Source organism: Lytechinus pictus, chromosome 16, assembly GCF_037042905.1.
Source record: "Lytechinus pictus isolate F3 Inbred chromosome 16, Lp3.0, whole genome shotgun sequence".
Lineage (NCBI taxonomy): Eukaryota > Metazoa > Echinodermata > Echinoidea > Temnopleuroida > Toxopneustidae > Lytechinus > Lytechinus pictus.
Window position 1 is genome coordinate 20671492 of NC_087260.1, and position 26023 is coordinate 20697514.

Here is a 26023-nt window from a genome sequence, read left to right on the forward strand (position 1 = left end):
ACAAACCATACAAAAACATGAACAAACTGGGGTGTTATTCTGAGATTCATTTTATCTGAGATAAAATGTTTTATCTCTGTTAAAATCAGTGAGATATACCCTTAAAATATTTCCAATTGGTATTCTGAGAACTATTTTATTTTCATTTCATCTCTATATTAAAGACACACCTACTTTTGAAGTAATATCCTATGAGCAACACTGTTTTATAGCTCTCTCATCTTATTCAATCAATGAAAATCCATTCCGCCAGGAGGTGTGGCAAAGGAGTGAGATTGCTTCAATTTGTTGAATTCAAATGCGCTTGCACTATACGCTAGCACATTTTTATATGGAATTTTTTTTTCAAACAACAATATTCTCATCTTTTGCTCGATGTCAATATCACATCATTTCAAAGACAATATTAGTCAAGAAATTCTTATGAAATAATTCCTCTTCCCCAGGAATAATTTTAACCTAAGGCATCTCTCAATGATTATATAATTTTTATATAATTTTATTTTTTTTAATTGAGCTTATTCCCCTAGAAATTAAGTGCTTTAAATATTCTGGCCAAACATAAGTGGCATGGATGAGCTCAATAATCTCACTCAGCTTACCAAAAATGAGTCAGGAAGTCAAAAGAAGACGTTGGAACTGGATAGGTTATGTCCTCACAAAACAGGACAACCATCATTGTTACACTGCTCTAACATGGAAACCAGAAGGAAATCTAAATAGGGGTAGACCAAAAAGAACATGGCGGAGAACTGTAGAGAAGGAAAGAAACACCAATGGATGGAAGAGCTGGAATGAGGCCTGGGGGCTGTTTCATAAAGCTGTTAGTAAGTTAAGAGTGACTTTAAGAACGACTGGTGATCCTTTCATGTGGTAAATGATATTCACCATTAAATGTTTATTGGCGATTGTTTAGCGTGTAAAAAAGGATCACCGGTATTTCTTAAAGTCGCTCTTAACTTACAAACAGCTTTATGAAACACCAACCAGGGGTTGTGCTATTGACTAACAAAAATGGATAGAGAGCAAGGAAGCCCTATCTAAGATAAATTTCATATTTTATCTGAGAGATAAAATGTTATCTCAGAATACCAATTTTATTTCCAAAATAAAATATCTTAAAGATAAAATGACCTCAGAATACCGCCCCTAGTCACAAGAAATTATAAGCATAAAAATCCTTTTCTAAAATTCACAAAAACAGTGATTTTCATATAAGAAATTCATGGAGGCCTACAAAAGAGAAAAGATCCGTACTACAAATATGGTTCAAAAATATATATATACATATATGAAATTTGTACAAAATCAAATCTTCCAAAAAACTTATAGTACTGCGATGATAAGAAATGCACAAAGAAAATTACAGTATCAAATGGATCACTTTCCTGGTGAAAAACATGTCTATTTCTGAAATAGAAAAAAAATAATGAATTTGCAAATTGTTCTTTGCATATATGCAGTACCAGTAGATTCCATGATGACAAAAAATGTTTGCCTTTCCTAAAACCAGGATTTTGTTAATTCATTCAATACATGTAGTTCAAATAGTATTTTACTATCATTTGGTGGGTTTAATATCATTGCCCAAAATTGATTACAAAACTATATTCAGGGGCCGCGTAAGCAGGGGGGTGGGGGGCTGTGGGGGCTTCAGCTCCCCACTTTTTTCCAAAACCGTGTACAAAAAGTAACAAGTGGAATGCCTCTGGCCGTCTCACCTGCATCACGCGATTCAATATAGCAGCAGTGCTGATTTTGAAAACTACTATAACTCGCACAAGATGTTCAGTGATACTTGGTTACTCTTATTTCCACGTTTTATGAACTAGACCAATACACTTATAGAGATATGATGGCAATTCAACAAATACCCCCAACGTGGCCAAAGTTCTTTGACCTTACATGACCTTTGACCTTGATCATGTGACCTGAAACTCGCACAGGATGTTCAGTGATACTTGATTACTATTATGTCCAAGTTTTATGAACTAGACCAACACACTTTCAAATTTATGGCTGTAATTCAACAAATACCCCAATTTGGCCAAAGTTCATTGACCCTAAATGACCTTTGACCTAGATCATGTGACCTGAAACTTGCACAGGATGTTCAGTAATACTTGATTACTATTATGTCCAAGTTTCATGAATCAGATCCATAAACTTTCAAAGTTATGATGGTAATTCAACAGATACCCCCAATTCGGCCAAAGTTCATTGACCCTAAATGACCTTTGACCTTGGTCATGTGATGTGAAACTCATGCAGGATGTTCAGTGATACTTGATTAACCTTATGTATAAGTTTCATGAACTAGGTCCATATATTTTCTAAGTTATGATGACATTTCAAAAACTTAACCTTAGGTTAAGATTTTGATGTTGATTCCCCCAACATGGTCTAAGTTCATTGACCCTAAATGACCTTTGACCTTGGTCATGTGACATGAAACTCAGGCAGGATGTTTAGTAATACTTGATTAACCTTATGGCCAAGTTTCATGAACTAGGTCCATATACTTTCTAAGTTATGCTGTCATTTCAAAAACTTAACCTCAGGTTAAGATTTGGTGTTGACGCCGCCGCCGCCGTCGCCGCCGCCGTCGGAAAAGCGGCGCCTATAGTCTCACTCTGCTATGCAGGTGAGACAAAAAATGACCGTATGATTGTGATTTTTTGCATGGTCAGCCCCCCCCCCCCCCCACTTTGAAAACCGTTCCGCTGCCCCTGATATTGTTTTTGAAACAAATTCAAGAGCCATAGTGCTAACTCTATGAGGAGTTTTCGTTGCCAATTTTTTTTTTCACACAAAAAGATCTGCCACTGGTAATTCTCATTCTAATACTGAAAATTGTGCAAAAATATGCAAAACTCATGAAAGGAAAATTCCTTTGCAAATTACTCAAGAATAATACGAATTGAAAGTCGCTATATAAATACTAATTTTGAAGGAAGTAAATATAATATACTTGCTAAATAAAGTACTCAAATTTATGCTCTATAATTTGCACATAATACTGAAAACTTTCAAAGCACTCTCCTCCTGTCATGCAAAGTCCCTTTAAGATTTTAAGACAAATAGTCCATTCATAGCACTTGAGAGAAAAATCTAAACTAAATGACAATTTACATATTCCCAGGGCTAGCGTTGACCGAAGGCGATGAATTTAATTGCTTTTATAGGTGCCCACTTCGATGGCCTTGATACCCTTAAAATTTCCCTATTATTGAAAATGCTTCAAAGGTGATTTTTCACAAAACTACCTTGCCCTCCTATGGACTTTCTATGAAAGCTGCATATTTCCCAACCTACTGCATAAATCTGCTACATTGGATAAGCTCCAATATTGCAGCGAATGGGGATATGGCAGGGCTACTTTTTTTTTCCTTTTCCAGGGTTTTTTAGCAGTTCAGGGGAGAAATCGCCTGAAGCAATAATTATCTCCCTGCCACACATTTTGTCACATCAAAGTACTTTTTTAATCCACTGAATACAAAGTTGAACAAATTCTTTGCTCAAATACGACTTTTTCTTTAAATATCCATTACGTTTGTTTATTTTTGGTCTGCTGAAAATAATATATGAAAAATAGCGACCCTGTTTTTTTTTCACATTTTACCGCGGGTCGGATGAGGGCAACATAACAGTTTTGGTTAAGACCTAAATATTGACTGTTTAGAGAGGCGTGGTTAAAACTAATTCTAACCAGTGCTCTACTCCGAAAGAAAGTTGCTTTTTAAAATAATTTTTGTGAGATTGTACATGTAGGATTGGTGATATTCTCACTTTTTGTCATGAATTTGGGGTGCATGTCATCTGATACCCTACTCATTGCAATAAGAGGACTGACCATAGATCAGAGACAGCATCATTACACTGGATCAGAAAGCCTGATATTCAGCTTAAGTAGAATGGACAGATGCAGGACATTGTGGTTCATTGCAACAAGAATTATATTTTATACACAAATTAACGATGATACGCAAGTCCTTACTGTGCCCTTCTTATTTGTTGAAATTAAATTTTTTTATTTATGGAGTTGTATTTCATTTCAGGGTCCTGTGAAGTTTGCCTTGATTCAGTATTATAGACATACAGTATCCTCAGATCAGAAAATAGCAGTATAAATTAGGTCTGTGGTCAATAATGAATTGCTATATAAGAATCTGAATTTGGCCCAAAGGTACAGTATCTTGGAACAGGAGCTGGACCTATTTTCGCTCTCAGTGAATGTTGGCCCAATGTATAAGAGTCTTGGACGGGTCGAAGCTTTGTCAAATTTCTCTTCCATAAGCGGTGGTGAATGGATATTGCTACACCTGAAAGACAAATCGTTCTGATGAATGGACTTGACACAGATCCTTGACCAGGTCCTGATCCTATCAAAAGTCGGCCCAAATCTTGGAGCTGTTCCTATCAAAAGTCAGTGCAGATCCTGGATCAGGTCCTATTCCAATCAAAAGACAGTCCAGATCCTGGACCAGGTCATGTTCCAATCAAAAGTCAGTCCAGATCCTGGACTAGTTCAGTTCCTATCAAAAGTCGGCCCAGAGTATGACATTCTTGGCTCTATCGCAGCTGATGAGTTGCCTGCCGGACGGATGCCATGAAACACATATCACTGGTCCCCTGTCATAGTGAAAAGAGAAATAACACATCAACATATCCATAGTAAATTTCTTTCAGCAAGATATTCATATTACATTGGATGGCTCAGAATGGAATATCAGAGATATTCCACAAATAAAAGATGAGTCAAATATTGGCCCTAGCGAGTAGAATATTTCTAGTATTCTATGAGTTAAAGCAATCCAATAAATTATTTATAATTTATCCCATAATCCCATCCCCTCCCCCTCACCCCCCCCCCCAAAAAAAAATTTTGATTGAACAAGTCATACCACAATTAGAGATTCAATTTTCATTGCAATAACACAAGGACAGCATCCACGACTATGACATCACATATCACATGACCCAAGTTGCCAATTTGAGGAGGCAATACTCACTTGTGATCCTTGATCTGTTTCTCTATCTCTCCGCTCTTTGCCTTCCAGTAGAATATTGATCCATCTTGTGAGCCCGCCGTCACGTATTCACCGTCAGGGCTGAAGGCCGCTCTGGTATAGTCACACCCCACATTGAAGCCTTCCGCACTATGATAGAAATTAAAGAAGCCTTGGCATTAATGACAGTCTAAACATACATGTACTGCATGAACATAATCTGATATAACCCAAACCAAGCCTTATATTCACATTACTTCTATATTTTAGTAATAAAGTACAATTGTGAATTCATTTAAAAAATCAGTTAAAAAACTGAAGTTAAGCACAATTTTTTTCCCTCTCATTATTTTATTATAAATCTACTTGGATCATTTGATACGTGCATATCTCTTGTTTGATCTCTGTTTCAATATACTACTGCACTGTATTCATTTGATGTTGCCCTGTATCATGTGATATGTTTGTTTCAGTATATTACCATACTGAATTCATTTTGATGTTGCTTAGTATCATGTCCATTTAGAACAGGTAATCAGGGCTCATTGTTATGATTATTTCCCTTCTTTTATCAACAAAACGTGATTTATGAAAATAATCATACATTTGGCAATTGAATTCATCCCATAACATACCGTAAGTAACGGTGTATTAACCGCACCCGTGTATTAACTGCACCCCCCCCCCCCCCCCCATTTTCGGATGAAAAAAAAAAAAAAAAAAAAAAAAAATCATCAAAAAAAAAAGTCATTTAAACTGACTTTCTATCTCTAATATGCGTATTTAAGAAAGAGTAAAGAACCAAAAATGTAAAAAAAAATATCAAAGTATTACTGGTAAACAAGTGAAACGCCTCTGGCAGTCTCGCCTGCATTACGCAATTTAATATAGCAGTGCTAACTTTGAAAACTACTATAAAATAATCATTCACAAAAACATCATTCATATAATGACATAATACCACGTTCATTGACCATAAATGACATTTGAACGGAGACTTAAGACTGTCAACTACACCCATGTCCACATTTCATTCACTCTATCCATAAACTTTCAAAGTTATGATGGCACTTCAACAATTACCCCAACATGGCCTAAGTTTATTGACCTTAACTGACCTTTGACTTGGTTTTGTGACCTGAAACTCACAGGGGATGTTCAGTGATGCTTGATTACTCTTACATTGTATATCCCAAGTTTTATGAACTAGATCCATAAACTTTCACAGTTAGGATGGTAACTCAACAAATACCCCCAACACGGCCAAAGTTCATTGACCTTTAATGACCTTTGACCATGGTCATGTGACCTGAAACTCGTACAGGATGTTCAGTGATACTTGATTACTCTTATGTCCAAGTTTTATGAACTAGATCCATAAACTTTCAGAGCTAGGATGGTAATTTAACATATACCCCCAACACGGCCAAAGTTCATTGACCTTAAATGACCATTGACCATGGTCATGTGACCTGAAACTCAGGCAGGATGTTCACTAATACTTGATTAACCTTATGTCCAAGTTTCATGGACTAGATCCATAAATTTTCAAAGTTATGATAGTAATTCAACAAATACCCCCAACTTGACCAAAGTTCATTGACCCTAAATTACCTTTGACCTTGGTCATGTGACCTGAAACTCGAGCAGGATGTTCACTAATACTTGATTAACCTTATGCCCAAGTTTCATGAACTAGGTCCATATACTTTCTAAGTTATGATGTCATTTCAAAAACTTAACCTTCGGTTAAGATTTTGAAAATAATTTTCCCAACATGGTCTAAGTTCATTGACCCTAAATGACCTTTGACCTTGGTCATGTGACCTGAAACTCAGGCAGGATGTTCAGTAATACTTGATTAACCTTATGTCCAAGTTTCATGAACTAGGTCCATATACTTTCTAAGTTATGATGTCATTTCAAAAACTTAACCTTAGGTTAAGATTTGATGTTGACGCCGCCGCCGTCGGAAAAGCGGCGCCTATAGTCTCGCTCTGCTATGCAGGCGAGACAAAAATGATGGGAAATCAGCGCTTCGTCACTTATCTGCAAATTGCCGACATTATTGGCCAACTACACACTCACCTCACACACACACATATGATATGGTACCGGTGTTCATTGCAAGTACCAATACCAGCATCAACATGGGGCTCACCCATTCGAGAAGATCGTTCATACCATATTTCCTGCATCACAGCCCCACTTTTGCTTTCAGAATTCTGTCTAGCATTCAATTTCTTGACATGAATTTCAGACAAGGGAATATGGAAAGGTTCAAGATACGAGAAATTTGCGATTTTGTTCAGGTGTTTTTCTTGTCTGCTTTGAACCACTACCGGTAGTTCTCAGTACGTGTGTGGCGGTATCTTACAGACAGCAAATAGGGAAAAAAATGCTAGTGCCGGTATACCGTATTTTCAATGGGAGCTCTGGGCGGGAATAAAATGAATAATAATAATATAAAAAAATAGAAAGTCAGAAGGAATGAAGATGGGGATGGAAGATTGATTTTAAGATGGATGATAGAGAGAAATGAAAGAAACTTTCTTCCGTTTACCTCCCTCCTCATGGCACAAAATTGTCAAATAATACCAATAATTTGTCAAACATTATAACAGCCACAGAAAGGTAAAGCGCCAGCTTACGTTGACGTTGCGATAAACATTACATATATGCGTGTCTTATTCGGCTAGCCGCACCGTGCTGTTCGGTCGATTGTCGATTAGCGTCTGAACTTTGCCGCGTTGACTAATAAATGACAACAAAGACAAAGTCACACCATTCAAAATGTCAGTTTTAAGAAGGTAGGTGCGTTTGTTAGCGTAATCTAACTTTGAGGAACATTAACGGTAGATACCGGTAGTCATAGTTGCTTCCCTTTTATACCCGCGGCTCATGCCCCTCTAAACGGCATTGCCCCAAGCGGCTACGCTCGGCCACCCGACGCGAGTTGTAAACTGGTAGTGGTATCGGGCTGAGATTGGCTTGGCTCAGACCTATCACCTTGTATAAACCGCACCCCCGACTTTTGATTCTGTCCCGCCGAGAAAAAGGTGCGGTTAATACACCGTTACTTACGGTACTTACCTACAGGACGTGATAACTTGATACATGCGAAGATCTACAATCTTTAATGTGTCCTCTCTCGTACAAGATAATAAGAATTGCCGGTCGGGTGAAAGGTCAAGTGAGGTCACCTTACCATTGAGTTGGATCTCTTTTGTTCTTGCATTTGATCTTTAGAAGAAAATGAAACAAGTTCTACAAATGATGATGATGATAAAGATAACAATAATGGCGACCATGGTAAGGATACTGCTACCAGTGATAACAATGACCAAATCAATGTGAAAAAAGGGATAGGCCCATTCAATAAAGAGGAGTTTTTAATGTATCATCATAAAACTATGATAAGAATCTAATGGGGCATAGCAAGAAACTTGCAATTAATAGCAAGTCGATTTTCAGTACCTAAATCAATCATACATCTAGCAATTAATTGCAAATTTTTCAACTGATTGCTAAACTATTTCTTAAACGAACAGTATAATCTGATTTGCTACTACTGTAACTGATCAATTGTAAAATTGCAACAGAATATCTTCAATATTCATCTTTAATGTAGTGGTTAAAATTTGTCTACTGAATATTTATAATGTTCAATACAATTTATGTACAAGTTTTTTATTTTCAACAATTTATTTCCTTGTATTATAATAAGAAGTAACTGTATTCAATTTATATAATTTCATGTATATACTTTAAATATCATTCTGGGCGTTGTGGCGTGTGCCTGTAATCCAAGCTGTGGGGAAGTTACAAATTGATGCAGAGGTTCGAGCCCTGGTCATGTCTTTCGGATGGTGACGTTAAAGGTCGGTCCCAGACGTAAATAATCATATCTGATTGATACACGTCTGACAAAACTCAAATACACACACACACGTTACTGTACATTGTACACATGTTTTTATTCAGCCTTTGGCTGCGAGACATGTTTTAATAAACCATTTTTTAATTGAATTACAATTGATTGTAAATATCTTCTTGCACCACCCCCTTATCTTAACAAATTGGATTTTACGATCAGATTTGTCAACACGATCCTTAAATCTATTTAAGAATATATGATGACCTTTCAGTGAACTGAACTACATTCAAAGAAGCAAGTTCAAAGGGTTGACCAACTGTGGAAGGAATGATGTACATTACTGAAATCAACGATCCTGTAATGAACATCATGCATTCCAATACCGTGTTTACACTTAATCGGCATTTGGTTCTGAACCAAATGCCGATGCAGAATCGGCATTTGGATTGCGTTTACACGTTGTTACAGCAAAAATCTGAAATGATACGCATACCTACAATATACGTCATAATAAAGACAACGCTGGATCAGTGCGCTTACAATTACGTCACAATGGTAAATTAATTGAAATGCGCACAAATTGCTGGTGCAGAATCGGCTTTCTGTTTACACGAAGTAAAAAAGCCGATTCTGCATCGGCTCGCGGTTCAGAACCTACTACTTTGGTGGTGCAAATTGCCGGTTCTGAACCGCGAGCCGATTCAAGTTGCTCGCGTTTACACGCTATGAAAAAGCCGATGCTGAATCGGCTCGCGGTTCAGAACCGCGAGCCGATTCAAATGCCGATTAAGTGTAAACACGACGCAAATCAACAAAGGTGTTTATTAAATCAGGCCACCTGTCAATCATATTGTGAATTTCACCATGTTGGAATGTTGGAAAGGAACATCCTAGTAGATATCTGTCAATCGATATGCAGTTGACAGATGAATATCAGTTTTCAATATCAATATCAGTTGTGTGGGGGCGTCATGGTCTAGTGGTTAAGACTCTCGTCTTTCAATCTGAAAGACGTGGGTTCGATTCCAAGCCATGGCGTGTTCTCCTTCAGCAAGAAATTTACCCACATTGTGCTGCACTCAACCCAGGTGAGGTAAATGGGTACCAGCAGGAAGTAATTCCTCAAAAAGCTGTGCACCCCGGAATCGGTAGACTAGCTTAGCTGTAGGAGCGCCTTGAGCACCTAGCAAGGTGGAGACGTGCGCTATACAAATCCTATATTATTATTATTTATTATTAAATTAAATCCTTCGGGAACATGAATTGCAAATCTCAATCACATGAGAATAAAATTCTTCATTATGAAATCATTGCATTCACAAAGGAGATTCTTGATTCTATAAAAAAAAGCATTGTAACCATCCCTGCTACAGAAATAATCAATTTTTTTACATTTTTTGTAAAGAATTTAGTCTCGTTTAGATATGATGTTAAAAGTTCATATACTCAGCAACATTTGTCTATATAGTCAACAAGAAAATGAGTTTATGACAAAAATCTAAGATACAGGAGACCTTTCATTATTGTATGGCTATAAAAAGCTGCGGCCCAATCAAATGCTTCTATATTTAGAGCTAATTTATTTTTGTCTAAAGTTGAATGGACAAAGCCATGAAATTAATTCTTATAAAAAGAACAAAAATAATATGACCCATGACATAATAATAAAATCATGGAGTCATTATAATAACATCAATAAGCATCTAGATATAATCTATTCTAAGGTGCATTATTATCATCCACACAGGTTTGGGGGGAGGGGGAGGAGGATTACAGTTGATGCATGTAAAACATGTTTATCAGCATATTAGGGTATTTTGTTGGGACACATCTGAATACTGTATAAATATTGGTGCATTTTGTTTTAAAATACTAAACAAGCTTCTCTAGCTTCACGATACAAACCTTGCATCCCAGAACCTGATCTTTTTGTCGACATGACCGCTGATAATATTGGTGCCGGCACCATCACTTGTTACTAGATCGTTGCACATGGAACCTGCGAACATTGTTCGTGTACCTGGGATGTTTAGAAACAACATAGATATTGATATCAAACAAAAACAGGTGAGGTGGGTAATACTATCAGGGGAATATCACATGTGATACATGCAGGGGTCAATTTTTTTCTATTCTGGTCTACAAAATAAATAAATGTACCCCAATGCTAGATAAAAGGTCTTACCAACCAAGATACAATAAGTATTTCATATATTACTTTATTTTGATAACTTCATCATACTATACATGTATATGTAAATATTTCCTGATTTTGTAAGTTTTACATTAAATACGAGCGATCAAAATATAACTTCAAAGAGAGAATACAGGGTTTATCAGCACAGCTGAAGTAAGTAACTATAACATTAGAAACAAGTCAAATAAGGTGACCAATGACAATAGAAAAATAAATTCTTGGTGGAATGCTCCCCAGGAAGTGGAGAAAGTGCATACATGTACATTGTTTGCAGGCATGCTAGAAAACCCACATGCTCTACTTGTGAGATTCGAAATCTAAATTAATATAAAATTCGAACTAAGCAAAATCTTGTGTCAATACAATATAAAAAATTATTTCTTGATGGAATGCTCCCCAGGGAGTGGAGAAAGTGCATACATTGTATTATACAATCTAGAAAACTCAAATACTCTACCTCTGAGATCCTAAATCTGAATTACATGTTATATAACATTTGAACTATGCAAAAGCTTGTGTAAAATACAATATATAAAATGTATTTCTTGCTGGAATGATCCCAAGGGAGTGGAGAAAGCGCATAATTTGTATGCACTCAAACTAGAAAACTTACATGCTCTACTTTTGAGATCCCAAATCTTGAGTGTCCTGTCATGGCTTCCAGAAACAAACTTGTTGGGATCGCTGAGGAATTTTGCAGCTAAAACTTTATTGCTATGGCCCGTTAACGTTTGCTTGAAAAGGGAAAATAAAACAGAATAATCAATATAAAGGACAGACATGGAAAGAAACCCAAAATTAGCATAGTGTCATATCAGAGATGTAAAATTATTTGAAATTCCAAAATTGTGATGTAAAACTTTATGAAGTGATGCAATCACATATTCTTAGTACATGTATTACAACAAGGCGAGCGAAAATGTGGTAACAAAATATAAACATCAATAATAAGTCGATGGAATGACTTTCATCAGTTGCATTGTGGTCAATTAGTTCAAATTTTTGTCTTTTAAAAAGAGGGTTGTGGGTTTGAATCCAAGTAATTTATCCATATTGTGCTCCACTTAACCCAGGTGAGGTAAATGAGTACCTGGCAGGATTTATTCCTTGAATGTACCAAACACTGGAATTAAGTAGCAGCTCAAACTAAAGCAGGGATAATGTTATTTGTGCTTTGCATCCTCTGTAAAAAGTGCTGTATAAATCCAGCTATCATTAGTACAATGTAGTAATAATCAGACCTGCCAACCTCTGGGAATGAAAAACTGTATTCTGTGATTTAAAAAAATGTATTTTTACCAAAAAAAGTGTATTTCATAATAAAATGCTTGGCGCACTCGCTCATCGCGGCGCTCAAGCTGCATACAAGCTAAAATGCGCACTGCTCTTGCAGATGAAAAAAAAACCCATTAAAACATGTATATCTTCACCCTGGTTTCAACAAAATGATTAAAAAAAAAAACAAGTTACCTGAAATTACATTGATCTAATAACAATATTTGTGTACGTTTTATGAAATAGAGACATACAGAGATTATTTTTATCAATAAATTATGAGTAAGTAAAAAAAAATAATAATAATAAATAAAATAAAAAATTATTTAAAAAAAACAAAAAACATATTTTTCAAAGAAAAAACGTACTAAATACGGCTAAAATGTACTGGTTGGCAGGTCTGAATAATATGCAACATTTATATACCGCTTAATATCATGTGCTGCATACCATTACCCCGGCTTTAGCATGGCTACCCTGATTAACTGCTCAAGCATTCAAGGAATAGTATTATTTTTTCTTTTCCAGACAGGGTGGGGGATGGTTCCAAATATATAATTTCTTTGATGATGATGATAATGATAAAGATAAATTTCTTTTCAGGTCACAGTTTCATTCCAACATTCCAAACTTACCCGTAACCTATGATCATGCGTCCCCCATATCCTGATAGCGCAGTCGTTGGCTGCCCCAAGAATGAGCTGCTCTTGATCATCGAAGTCGATACACGTCACCGCAAGGTTGCTCCCGAGAAGTACACCTCGATTTTGACAAGAATCTGAAAACAGAACCAATTAATATAGTTATCAAAGCACAATTCGTGAAACAGAAACTAAACGACTCACCCTTTATTTCTTGGAATTTGTATATAAAGAAAGTATACTTTCAGTCTTTGCTGTATTTAGCTACATGTACACTTTCTTTTCATCCTAATGAGGTGGACATTTCCAGTTACTTTTATATTACATGAATTACCCACCATTAACAGTCATTAGAAGATTAATGCCATGCGATGGGATGATATAGGCTCAGTAAATTTCTTTGAGATTATCAATAAAGGATCCTTGCAAATTAATACTTGTTTTTTGTCAACATTGCAACCTGAGGCATGCAGTGCAATGGAATATATTACATGAAAAAACGCATTTCACTGTTTGCTTTAACCCTATCTAGGCCGGGGTATTTTGGGAGTTCATATTGCCGGGGGGGGGGGGGGGGCCTCCCAGGCCCTCCCCTTGAGATCTCGGCCGTCGACCGCGCCGAAAATTGGCACACGGGTTGCCTAGGACATAATCTACAAAATTGTATAGTAATTTATTTCATGTGAATCGCTATTAAGTGATTATGCTAATTTATGCGTAATTAGTATGCAAAATCATACTTTTTCCTCCAACTCCCTAAATAAAGCTCCAAATGTTCTACTTTTTGGTATAGAAACTCTTGGTGGTGTTCTTAGCAAGTGTACATGAAAAAAATTGCGATATCAAATCATTTTCTTATGTATTATATTGTTTTTTGCAATTTCTTATGTATTTCTCTGGTTTTTTTACCTTTTGTTTTTCATTGTTTTTTCAATGAATTTTGTTGGGGACTCTTCTGAGATCATAAAAAGCATAAAATAAATACATTTAGACCAGCAAAACTAAAAATAATCATACATTTATGAATTTTGGTTGAAAACACAATTTGCATTGACTTTGTACACAAAACCACGTTTTTGAGCAATTTTTGGTTTGACATGCACTTACATTATGTTGCGTAATTTCGGAACCACGTACCTGGGTGACGCAAAATTGGTCTCAAAAGTTGCGCAAGCCTTGAAAGTAAAAAGTTAGCGAGTGGCGCGGTAAAAAATGTCGCACGGCGAAAATATCGCGCGATTCGTTGAGGGGGGGGGGGGCTTCCGAGGCCCCCCCGGCCTAGATAGGGTTAAATGGGATTTTTTTTCTTTTTCAAGATTTTAATTCACTTTGCACCAGTATGATAAGAAATTAGTGTTTCTGTAGGTGTTTTAGCAACAAAATCGCAGAAATAACAGGACCCAAAATATTTGGTGTATACAGAAGGCTTTGAATAAATAACACATTACTGCTTGCATATTGAAATTTTACGCAGTAAAAATTTAGGTTATTCAGCTTTTGGCTGCTAATTGGATTTTTATTATAAATCCCATTCATCCATCTATTTACATGTATCAAGGGAACAGACAAACTAAAGGGTAATTTCATAAAATGATCAACCTTTTTGTACGTTCAACCCCCATTTTTCTTACTTTTCTTACTTCACTTTATAAACTGACCAAGTCATGGTCCTTTGAGAACACTACAGACTATCAAAAGAACAAGAAATCAGAGACATAAAATTTCCCACATATAGGGGGTCGGACATATATCCACAGACACAGCGACGAGAAAGTGATTTAGGGTAAATGCTGTAATTACCCGTCTTCCAACATATTTATAGATATATGGTTGTAGTTTCTTTTCACTTTCATCAGATTAACCTTTTTAAGTTTTCTTTGTCCCCATCTTAAAGTACAATCTTGTGGCATCCCCCCCCCCCTTGTCCCAACCCCATCCTGGCTTAGCCACTGTGAAATGCTGTACGTGTATGCCTCATCTCTCCATACTTATGTGAATATGAAAAGATATGATTTATATTCTTCTTTTGGGCAAATCTTGTAGATATGACTTACTATTTAAGAATTCCCAAAGTTTGAGTTGTCTGTCGGCACCACCCGTGGCAAAGAAATTCCCTGAAGGACAGAACTTGACGGTGTGAACCTCGCCATCGTGTGCTTCCTATTAAATCAAATTAGAATCAGAATGGTTGAGTTTGCACAAATAAATAAAATTAGTTGAGTTTGCACAAGTGAATAAAATTAGTGTGATTCTATCAAGGATAAAAGTCCAAGTTGACGGAGTTATACAAGTTATATGCACAAAACAATGATATGTTGGTGAGAGTTGAAGCTGTCAAACACTCACCACCATCTTTCTTTTGTAATTTATTGTATAAATCATACAATATGTAAATTTTTGCAGATTTGAGGACAATACACACACAAACTGGGAAATACGTCTGTCTGGCACACTCCGGATGAAGGAGATACTGCATAGCTTTTTCTAATTATGCCACAGGGACCTACATGTAATGTACCGTAATTGATAACATATCTATGAACTAGTATATGAGATGACAATAAAGTTCTATGCCTCGACTCTAATATACTCACAAACTGGGCAATATTTTTGTCGGGCACACTCATGACGAAGGAGATAGGGGGTGGCAAGATGGGGCCCCTTGGAAGAGTGGATGCTGACATCGAACCTGGCCTGTGGGGAAGCAAAACAGGGACCATAACCTTTTTAATGTCCTGAAGGAAAATGTCTTGTGATTTGAAGCTGAGACGATGCCGAGACACTGAAAAAGGGCTCAATTTGAAAGAGTATATATATATATATATATATGACTGCTTTATTCAGTTTATCAGCATTAGGTGTCCTTGAGACACTTGTGTCTCGTATTGGTGTCAGCTGATTCTGGACACAATTGTCTCAGTTACAATCTGTCTTATGACAATCGTCTCGGTCTCATCTGAGACAGTCTCTCGGATCAAACATGGTGTAACATTATCTAAAATCATAACTTATGTCATGTGTAAGTGCTAATGTGCATGAAATGAATTTTTAGTGCAATTTTTCATAAACCATTACACTATGAAGAATGGTGCACCCCTAAACATGACCAAATAAAACGTCATAAACCATGAGCAACTATATAATATAGGCCCCTGTTACGTATGCATCGAAACTGGATTGAGGTAGGCCCCAAAGGCCGCCCTACGTATGATTAACACCCTATTTTCTTAAAAAGCCGGCCAAACTTATGCCGGCTCAGACCGAGTCCCTCTCTGGATGTGGTTTGAAGCCGGCGTGAGTACAGCTTCAGTCCCGCAATTGGAATTTGCAACAACCACAATTGGACTCGGCCAGCTTAGCGAGTTGCAATCTAATGACCTCATGAAAATTTGTTTAACTCTACACTAATCAACATCAATCATTCAAAGATTGTTAGATTAGCAAGATATGATAACCCTATGGGCAACTTACCATGATTTTATACCAGAATTTAAATGGAGCATAAAGGTAATTGAAGGTACATGTACTTATTTGGCAATGGTGCTATCATTTTGGCCGAGTGAAATTCAGGTGGATACATTTGTTGTGGTGATCATAACTTTTAAAAAACTTATTTAACAAACTACCTCTACACACACCAACTCCGACTTCGCTGATCAAACAAAACAAACATTACTGCATATTTCACATAAAATAAATTTCTAAATTGAATCTTTTGTCAAAATGCACTGCACTCAAAATGGGAAAGATGCAATTCACTGCCAAACTTTGAAAATAAAAAATCCTATTTGTTATCAATGTCAGTTTGTGAGTTTTTTTTTAAGTCATGCAAGATGAATTATGTGATTGTGCAACAAACAATGAAATCATTATGGTTAGACTAGATTAGACTAGCTGCCCTTTCACACGGTCTAAAATTTGTTTAGTTCGTGTGTAACCAAACTAGAATCACGAACGCTAATCACAATAATGAATTCAAATTCTACTCCCGAGGTGAATTCCAGTTAAGTTTCACTCAAATTACGGTACAATCTTTCTGTGTGAAAGGTCCGATGATTCTAAAGACGAATTGCAATCATCATTAAAATGATGATTCAAGATTCATGTGTGAAAAGGCCCTGAATGGGTTGGTGAACTAATTGTGCTTGGTGTGCTAGCAGATCTTTCTTTTGAAAAAAAGGTCAGGTGCTCCTGCAAACTTGTGACAAAATATTTGCTGAAACTCATTAACCACCAGCTGCACCAACACCCATCAGCCTGTTCTCCCTTTCTCCATAAAACTTGTCCCCATCTACATGTACCATAATCCCTGCCCCCCTGCGACCCCAGTTGATGGGAACCTCCCCTCTCCACATACTTTAGCCCCTTATAGTCTTGCCCCTATTTGTTATCCGTATCCTCTCTACTCTGACTTACCCCACCCCGCTGTACTTTTACCTTAACCCTAGGCCAGTATTCAGAATGTTATCTTATCTTGTATCTCATTTCGTCCTAGTGAAGAGAAATTTGATACACAGTTGGCTTTATAATTAAACCGCACTTCAACCATTAACAGTTACACCCTCAAAATTATTATGAAATTTACAATAGTGAAGGTATGATAACAGATAAAAAAATCATTAGAATATCAGCCTTGGCCTTATCACAGTAAACAAATTTGATAGAACCTGCGCCATTTCAATTATGACTAATTTCACTATACAATCTTACTACAAGTTACAGTCTACTTTTATAAGCCTTAGAAATGTAGTTGGTTGAAACCAAATCCATGAGAGAACTTAAATGTTATTGACAATGTAGTTTTATGAAATGGGGCTTATGACTGTCAACTTTGATAATTACATTTAAACAGACACATGTATCAATTACATGTAAATATGTTGCTACCTTGTTAGTTGCCTTCTATTCCAAATCTACAATGTTTGTGCGTTTCAAATAAAATGTCAAATAAATGCAATGTAATATTCAAACAGTGTACCCCTTTTATTACTAGGTAAATTAGAAAAACCTTGAGTAATATTCACCAGTATGAATATGATAAAACTTAATTGATGTGCAGTATATCAACTAAGTCATATATCGATATACTGTACCGAGATTGCACACAATGAAAAGGCCAATTTAAAACTTTTTTTGAAATAAAATGCCTACCCAAATTTCATCATCCAACTCGGTGATCTGTTAAAAACAATCAAGCATTACGATGATCAAGAACTCAAATTTATAAACACAAAACAGAACATACCAAGAAAAAGTTTGGAACACCTTACATTTAAATTATGTAATAGACAAATCTGGGATCCGTAAAGTGAAGTTAAGCAATTCTATGGACAATGCAAATTTTTAAATCCATCATTCAATCACTCACAATTAAACTTTGCATCATGGGATCCAGATGTGAAAAGATATCTGCGGGATTTTCATATAGTTTTTAGGGCAATCTGAGAATTTCATTAATCTTTTTTTTTTCCTAACTACATGCAGGTAAAGTTGAGATGTGGATTATGATTTTTACAATTAAACCATTTTATTGATTTTTTTAATTTTTTTTTTTTTTGGGGGGGGGGATTTTTTTATGAATCCTGTGATATACAGACATTTGTTTACAAAAGTTGGGATAAACTAAATTTGCAAAGTCATGCAAAAGTTTATGAAAAGGTCTATGAAACACCTGTGTCTTAGTGCCTCATTAAAAAAAATCTTTGTGATAATGCATCACATTCTACATTAGTGATTTAAATGGATATCTTGTGTCTAATAATAATTGTTCAGTTATATAGTGAAGAAGTAAGACAATTCAACTTCACCCTAACCTTGCCAATATGACAAATGCCATGGTAACAGGGCTCAGCGGCCAATGACAATAAAGGTTTCCATGGTAATCACAATAATAGCAATGTTTTTTTATGAAAAGGGCCTCTGTAGTACTTGGATGCCAGTGAAAAATATACTACATGTATCAAGCTTTTTAATAGACAACTACAAAATGTGTCAAAAGCATTAGACTTCCACAATTGTGTTAAAGTGGCTAAGTTGAAAATGAAACTAGAATCTGTCAATCTAACACTTGAATAGTGAATTAACCTAAAACTGATTTGTACATGAAATAATCATGACTATCATGCTTTAATCTGATAATATGAAAACAGTGTATATGTTTTCCTATAGGTGCATTATTATAACATATATTTCCTAGAAGAATCATTCTGAATTATACAACAAAATATAGGGCTATTGGCAAAGACATATTAAACAAAAAACAACAAACAAACACAGATATTGATGAAAACATCAAACAAAAACTAAGACTGACTTTTTAGGTAAAACAGGATCGACAATACAAGGGTGAACCTAATGAAAACGAAATTCAGACTAGTAATTAACCATACATCAAAATAACAGAATAAGGTTATCCAAAACACCACAAAACATGGGTGTCAATTGTGTTGTGAATCTATTGTTCAAGGGGGGATGATCAACACCAGTGCCGCAACAGTATCATGCAAGACTATTCTACGGTAGAATCCACCACTCACAAAGAAAAAAATATATTTACTTTAAAAACATGTTCATATACAGTATGTTTAACACATGTACTATATCACATGGACTAGCCATGAGTATATTAGGTGTTGGACCTCTCCTAATCTGATACCACAAATGGACATTGGACAAAAAAACATTAACAATCTTTCGCAAACAATTGTCACATCTAGAACATATGTGTGCAGTTGAATGCACATTGGCTTACCTGCGAAATATTTTGTTTTCCGGGGCAGTAGCGGCAGCACTAAATGTGGAAATTTTCATGAGAACATGCAAAGGGTTAATATGATATCATACAGTAATCACATGCAATGATCAAGGTCATAAATATTTTCATATTTTCATTATTATTGATACTTGCAATAATCAGAAAACATTCCATTTTATATGACAATTATTATCTCTGCATACATGTAGCTCTACGAATGAAAGATATATATATTTTTTAACTGTACATAAAATTTAATATTTTGGCCCATTTTTTTTCTCTTTGCCATTGTAAAAGAGGGCAAGCACCCATTTCAAAGAAAGTTTGAATGATGCAGTCAATACCAATTATGGCAAGCCAGAAATGTCATTATTATATTGAATGTATACATTAATGTTTGATCACTGGTGGTCTTGATACAAATAATACACATTATCGAGGGGGCTAGTAAGAATTACACAGCAGGTACCTTTGGAACAGTTCCAACAACACCTGAGGGCATTTGGACATTTTCAAAGGTAACAAGCAGGGAATAATTTTGCTTTACAAATTTGAATAGCATTTTTGGTCATAAGAGAAAAGCTCTCAACTAAGTAATGTACAGTCCTATGTAAAAATATGCTTTACAAAACACTTTATGCATAGCAGTCTTTCAAAATTGTGGAGCAAATTGTGATGCGATACCAGGAAAATTATTCCCTGACAAGTGACTGTAATTATCCTAATGCCCAAGCAAACTGACGTGTATTATATGTTCAATAACATAGTGATGTTATTCCTTGTCATTTGATACACTATCCTCACCTTATAACCATGACTGGTCAATAGAATAAGTTATCAGTACTATCAGTCATTAAAAAATGTCCCTGTTATTCAAAATAAATGACTGGCCACTTGATACATTTCAACTTATCATTTGGTTCTAAGGATCAATATCTCCATTGTACAATGTTCACTACATGAATGTACATGTAGTAACAAATGTAAATGAATGTAACTCATGAATGCGTGTTTTGACCAATTAACAACACGTCCCTATTGAGTGTATACAAATTATAGATGTTGTTTGAAGGTTTGCATGGTGGCATGATGTGGTTTACGGTACACCATGTGGAGTGTAATAGAAACAGTGGAAAGAAGAAGAAAAGGAATTGGATAGGCGAGAAAGTGGAGATTTGAGAGTAGAGTGTTCTTTTCTTGAAGGTAGTCCTGAAAAGGACTGTAAACCTGAAGACGGACAGTCAACCTGCCCGAAACGTCGAGTCTCTCTACTGCTTCTACTCATCATCTCTACTCGCCGACTCAAGCCAGCATCTCCTCATCCATCCTACTACTCAATCTGTTTTTTCAACACATCAATCTCTTCTTGTTTACAGTCCTATTCAGGACTACATTCAAGAAAAGAATACTCTACTCTCAAATCTCCACTTTCTCGCCTATCCAATTCCTTTTCTTCTTCTTTCCACTGTTTCTATAACACTCCACATGGTGTACCGTAAACCACATCAGCAATACAAATTATAGATCAAATATTATGACACCAATGGCTTATCATATTTGAGATTGATTAGACAAATCCAAACTGTGGGATTGGTGCAGCAAATGACATCACAAGAATCATAATTTACATATTAATATGGTATTAAAGAAATTGGTCTTTACATACGAAAGGTTAATGAATAATTCATTCATTCATTTTAACATGCAATGCGGTCAATTAAAACATGAAACATACAGGAAACATGCCTGTTTAAAATTATTATAATTTAGTTTTATGAATTTTGTACATGTAGACTTCTGAGATAGTGAAATTCTGAGTACATCATGACCATTTTTTATGAAATCTGTAAATATGGCATGTTGCAAGCACATGTTAGAAATTACATGTATGGAGGGAGAACAATTTTGTTAATAAACAAGGCATAGAAGCAAGTTTAATGGAGCCATTTTATGTAGATATTTCTATGATGAAAACATTTATTTTTGCAATACAGTATGCCATGATTTCTAGCAATTGAAATTTTCGAGGGCCAGATAATCAAATAGGAAGATTTTGTATGTCAAATTTTTTCTCATTGTATGTTTTATAGAACAATACCAAAAGTGCAAGAAGAACAAGATTCAATGTACAATGTAGCAGCAGTGCTGACTTTGAAAACAACTAAGATGAATAATATTTTACAAAAACTCCATTCACCTCAAATGACTTTTGACTTTGATTATGAGACCTGGGGCTGTTTCACAAAGAATTAAGTGTGACTTAGAGTCATGCTTAAATGCCAATGCGCACATGTTATTTAACTCATAATCACAGTTAAATCTTTGTGAAACACCCGCCCCCCCCCCCCCCTGACACTGATGCCTGATGATCAGTGATATTTGATTACCCTTATATCCCAGTTTCATGAAATAGGTTTACATATACATGCTTTTTAAGTAATGACATTTCAAAAACTTAATCTTGGTAAGATTTCATTTTTCATACCACAACATGGCAAAAGTTCATTGACTCTAAATGACCTTTGACCTTGGTCATGTGACCTGAAACTCAAGCAAGGTGTTTACATTTCATGAACTAGTTTTAAAGTTTTGATGAAATTTAAAAAACGTAACCTTGGTTAAGATTTCAATGTTGACGGCACCGCCACCACCATCAGAAAAGCGGCTCCTACAGTCCCGCTCTGCTATGCAGGCGAGACAAAAATGAGAAGAAAAGACTGACCTGCTTCGTGATTCTTGTTTTGGTGTAGGCTTCTCTGAAGCAGCTTCCTCTAATTCTTTCTTTAACTTGTCATTCAGAACTTCCTGGATGATAGCATTGGTGCTGTTGAGACGGTCTGCATCCCTTCCCTTCTCGTCCATCACCCTTGTGACGAGCTCTGCGTTCTCCGCTTGAAGTTTGTAGAGGGCCTCCTCGTTCTTGGTGCAGAGTAACGTCATGTTCTGTAGTTCATCTTTTAAGTTCTGATGATGGGGGGAGAAAGAGAGAGAAAACAATAGATGAAAGTGGGATAGAGCGAGGTACATCAGGACAAAATATGAAAATATATGATTATTGTTACTAAAGTGAGTGTCTTTTTCTACAATTTGGGGGAAAATTGGTTAGTATGAAGAACATGTACATATATCATCATATTCTGAACTAAATGAATCTTTTTAGTTTGAATTATCATCATTTTTAGGGGTAATTGTAGTAGTAGATGGCGTAGTAGTCGTGGAATCATTACTATCTACACATCACTATTATTACTACTACTATCAATATTACATCTGCACCCTCATTATCATCATCATCATCATCACAATCATTATTGTTTTTATTATCATTATAATCATAATCATTTATAATATCAGTAAAAAATGCAATAGGTAACTTGATACCTACCTCATTTGTTTTTCTAAGTTCTAGAACAGCTGTTTCCAGATTCCTAATTTCATCTTCATAAGCACCAACTCTGATAAGGGCTTCATTCAAACTAATCAAATAAAAATAGCATACATAGAAATATCAGAATAAACCAAACTAGAAAAAAAATGGATCAGTTGAGTAACATTACAATACCCCCAATGTTTATATAAGAAAAAGTAACCTACTCATTTTGGAGCTCATTTTGGCCTCCCCCTTTCCAATGCTTCCTCTGTTTGACTTCACGAAATGCTAATCTTGATGAAAATAATAATATAGATAATATAGGATTTGTATAGCGCATGTATCCACCTTGCTAGTTACTCAAGGCGCTCCTATATTACCCTAGCTAAGCTTGTGTACCGATTTCAGTGCGCACAGCTTTTGAGGAATTACGTCCTGCCGGTACCCATTTACCTCACCTGGGTTGAGTGCAGCACAATGTGGGTTAAATTTCTTGCTGAAGGAAAACACGCCATGGCTGGGAATTGAACCCATGTCCTTCAGATTGAAAGACAAGAGTCTTAACCACTAGACCGCGACACCCCCAATGGTGGTGTACATCGGAATGCATACAGGATCTGCCAATGAAAAGGAGTATGTGAGCCTTACCTTTCTTCATTCTTCTGTAACTCTGTTTCCTTTGTTTTGAGTACAGCTGTAAGGTCTATCAGTTGCTGAGCATTCTAAATAAAAAAAAATCCAAGAAAATTGAAAATACTTTATTAGTAACTAATAATATTGATCAATGGCATCTCTTATTAAAGGAGAATGAAACTCTTGGAACAAGTTAGCTTTTGTGAAAGCAGAAAAATCAAAGAATAAGATCAACAAAAGTTTGAGTAAAATAGGACTAGCAATAAAAGAGTTATGAGCATTTTAATATCGAGATTACTAATGCTATGGAGATCCTCCCATTGGCAATGCGACCAAGATCTATGATGTCACAGATGAACAACTCTCCCCTTTTGGACACAGAAAATATACCCCAAAACATCTCTTTTTGCTCATTCTAATCATAATTATGACAAACGGTTCATCAATGATATAATGTTATGAAACCTCTGTACTTGTCCTCTCATAAAGAGAACACCTCACCTTGTGATAGACTCTATAAAAGTGAGAATATAAGTGAAATAAGTATTAAAGTAATGAGGGAGTTGTACGTGTGTGACATCACAGATCTTGGTCGCATTGCCAATATAAGGATCTACATGGCATTAGTGATCTCAATATTCAAATGCTCATAACTTTCTTATTATTCATTCAATCTTCCTCAAACTTTCAACAATATGTTTCTTTGATTTTTCTCTTTGATATGGATTCCGCTGGTTTCAAGGGTTTCATTCTCCTTTAAGTCTTTATCACCACCTATCCCCCTCCCCCCTTGAATTATTTTTCTCTTCCTTTCTTTGGCATCTCAAAAGGGGTTAACTCTAAGAGTGAGTTGAAGCATTCTAAGCCAAATCCCATCAATATTTTTTTCTTCATATTTCCCTTTCTCATCCCCTCTCTCTCTCCTCTTCCTACAGTACAAGAATGGGGACCTTTCCACCATCTCCATTAAAGATTAATACCAGTTGTGGTAACAATCTCAAAATGAGTTTGAATAGAATCCAATGAAATTACCAATAAAGTGTGTGTATGTATAAATAAAAATATGTGCCAAATAGCTCTGGAAGAATTGCTGAGAAATGAACAAAATAAGCGCAGAATTCCATCAAATGTCGGGTATTTTTCGAAGCAATATTAATACACTGTCGCACATATTTTTTCTGTGTTAGTGATCATCAGAATTATCAATTTTGAGCGAAGATTTCATGATCTTACAAAGATAAGTTTACATTAATGTACCAGTTCTAGATGTATGATAATATTTTGACAATTAATCTTGATTAAAAATACTTTCTCATGAAATAATTGATTGCTGCAACTGTCTTTTACCTTTAAAATCCATTCTTACCTCCCCTTTCTTTCTGTGCACATCAGTGAGTTCTTCGTTTAGCTTGAAGCACTTTTGTTCTAGATGGCGGTACGCTGCGCTGCCTTTTCCAAGGTTCTCAACCGGGCCAGGGCTACATTGTAATAATGATAATATGATCATACTGATGATAACAATAATGCCTTAAAACCCTTGAGTGGCCACTTTAGCTCTCATGAACTCTTCCTCCAACTGGACCCACATAACAAAATATTTCATTTCATTTCCACAAAATTAAAATATATACAAAATTAAAATACATATATTAATATACTAAAATGCAGACAAAATGTTACCGAAGAGCTGTTTGGCACCATAATAATAATATAGGGTTTTATATTGCGCACATATCCACCTTGTTAGGTGCTCAAGGCGCTCCTATATTACCCGGCTAAGCTAGGCGTTCACAGCGCACACAGCTTCTTGAGGAATTACTTCCTACCGGTACCCATTTACCTCACCTGGGTTGAGTGCAGCACATTGTGGATCAGTTTCTTGCTGAAGGAAATTACGGCATGGCTGGGATTCGAACCCACGACCCTCTGTTTCAAAGTCCGGAGACTAATCCACTGGGCCACAACGCTCTACGTAATTTCTATCAAATGGAAGTTCTTGATTAGGAAAGAGACATAATCCTAGCATAGAATTTGAATTAATTTTCCAATGAACTGTGCTACAATTTTCTTTTAGAGAAGTTCGGTACATTCAGACAGGCTTATCTAAAAAGAAAGGGGATTGTTTTATATATAGACACTTAGGATGAGGTGCTGATTATTTTCAGCAATCTGGGATCTAAGTAAAAAAACAAAATAAGGAATGGGTCACTTTTTTGAAGAAATCCCTAAACATGGGGTATGGTTTTATGCTGGAAAATCCCTTTACA

At 35.9% G+C, this 26023-nt stretch overlaps 1 protein-coding gene across 3 annotated transcripts in view; it reads right to left on the reverse strand.

Annotated features, from left to right (window-relative positions):
• Positions 1–2806: 2806 nt before the first annotated feature.
• Positions 2807–26023, reverse strand: part of LOC129279378 (autophagy-related protein 16-1-like) — a 32403-nt gene continuing 9186 nt past the window's right edge. The window contains exons 3-16 of one of the 3 annotated variants that reach the window (XM_064110847.1): positions 25123–25234; positions 23772–23845; positions 23139–23229; positions 22476–22717; positions 19751–19789; positions 18151–18177; positions 15594–15693; positions 15054–15159; positions 12994–13136; positions 11697–11817; positions 10792–10906; positions 8103–8252; positions 5013–5159; positions 2807–4632 (exon numbers count right to left, since the gene is read on the reverse strand). In XM_064110847.1, coding sequence (XP_063966917.1) covers positions 4539–4632; positions 5013–5159; positions 8103–8252; positions 10792–10906; positions 11697–11817; positions 12994–13136; positions 15054–15159; positions 15594–15693; positions 18151–18177; positions 19751–19789; positions 22476–22717; positions 23139–23229; positions 23772–23845; positions 25123–25234 — 1561 coding nt within the window. In that variant the 3' untranslated portion in view covers positions 2807–4538. The remainder of the gene's footprint in view (positions 4633–5012; positions 5160–8102; positions 8253–10791; positions 10907–11696; positions 11818–12993; positions 13137–15053; positions 15160–15593; positions 15694–18150; positions 18178–19750; positions 19790–22475; positions 22718–23138; positions 23230–23771; positions 23846–25122; positions 25235–26023) is intronic. The other 2 variants (XM_064110848.1, XM_064110849.1) reach the window with 2 other exon arrangements.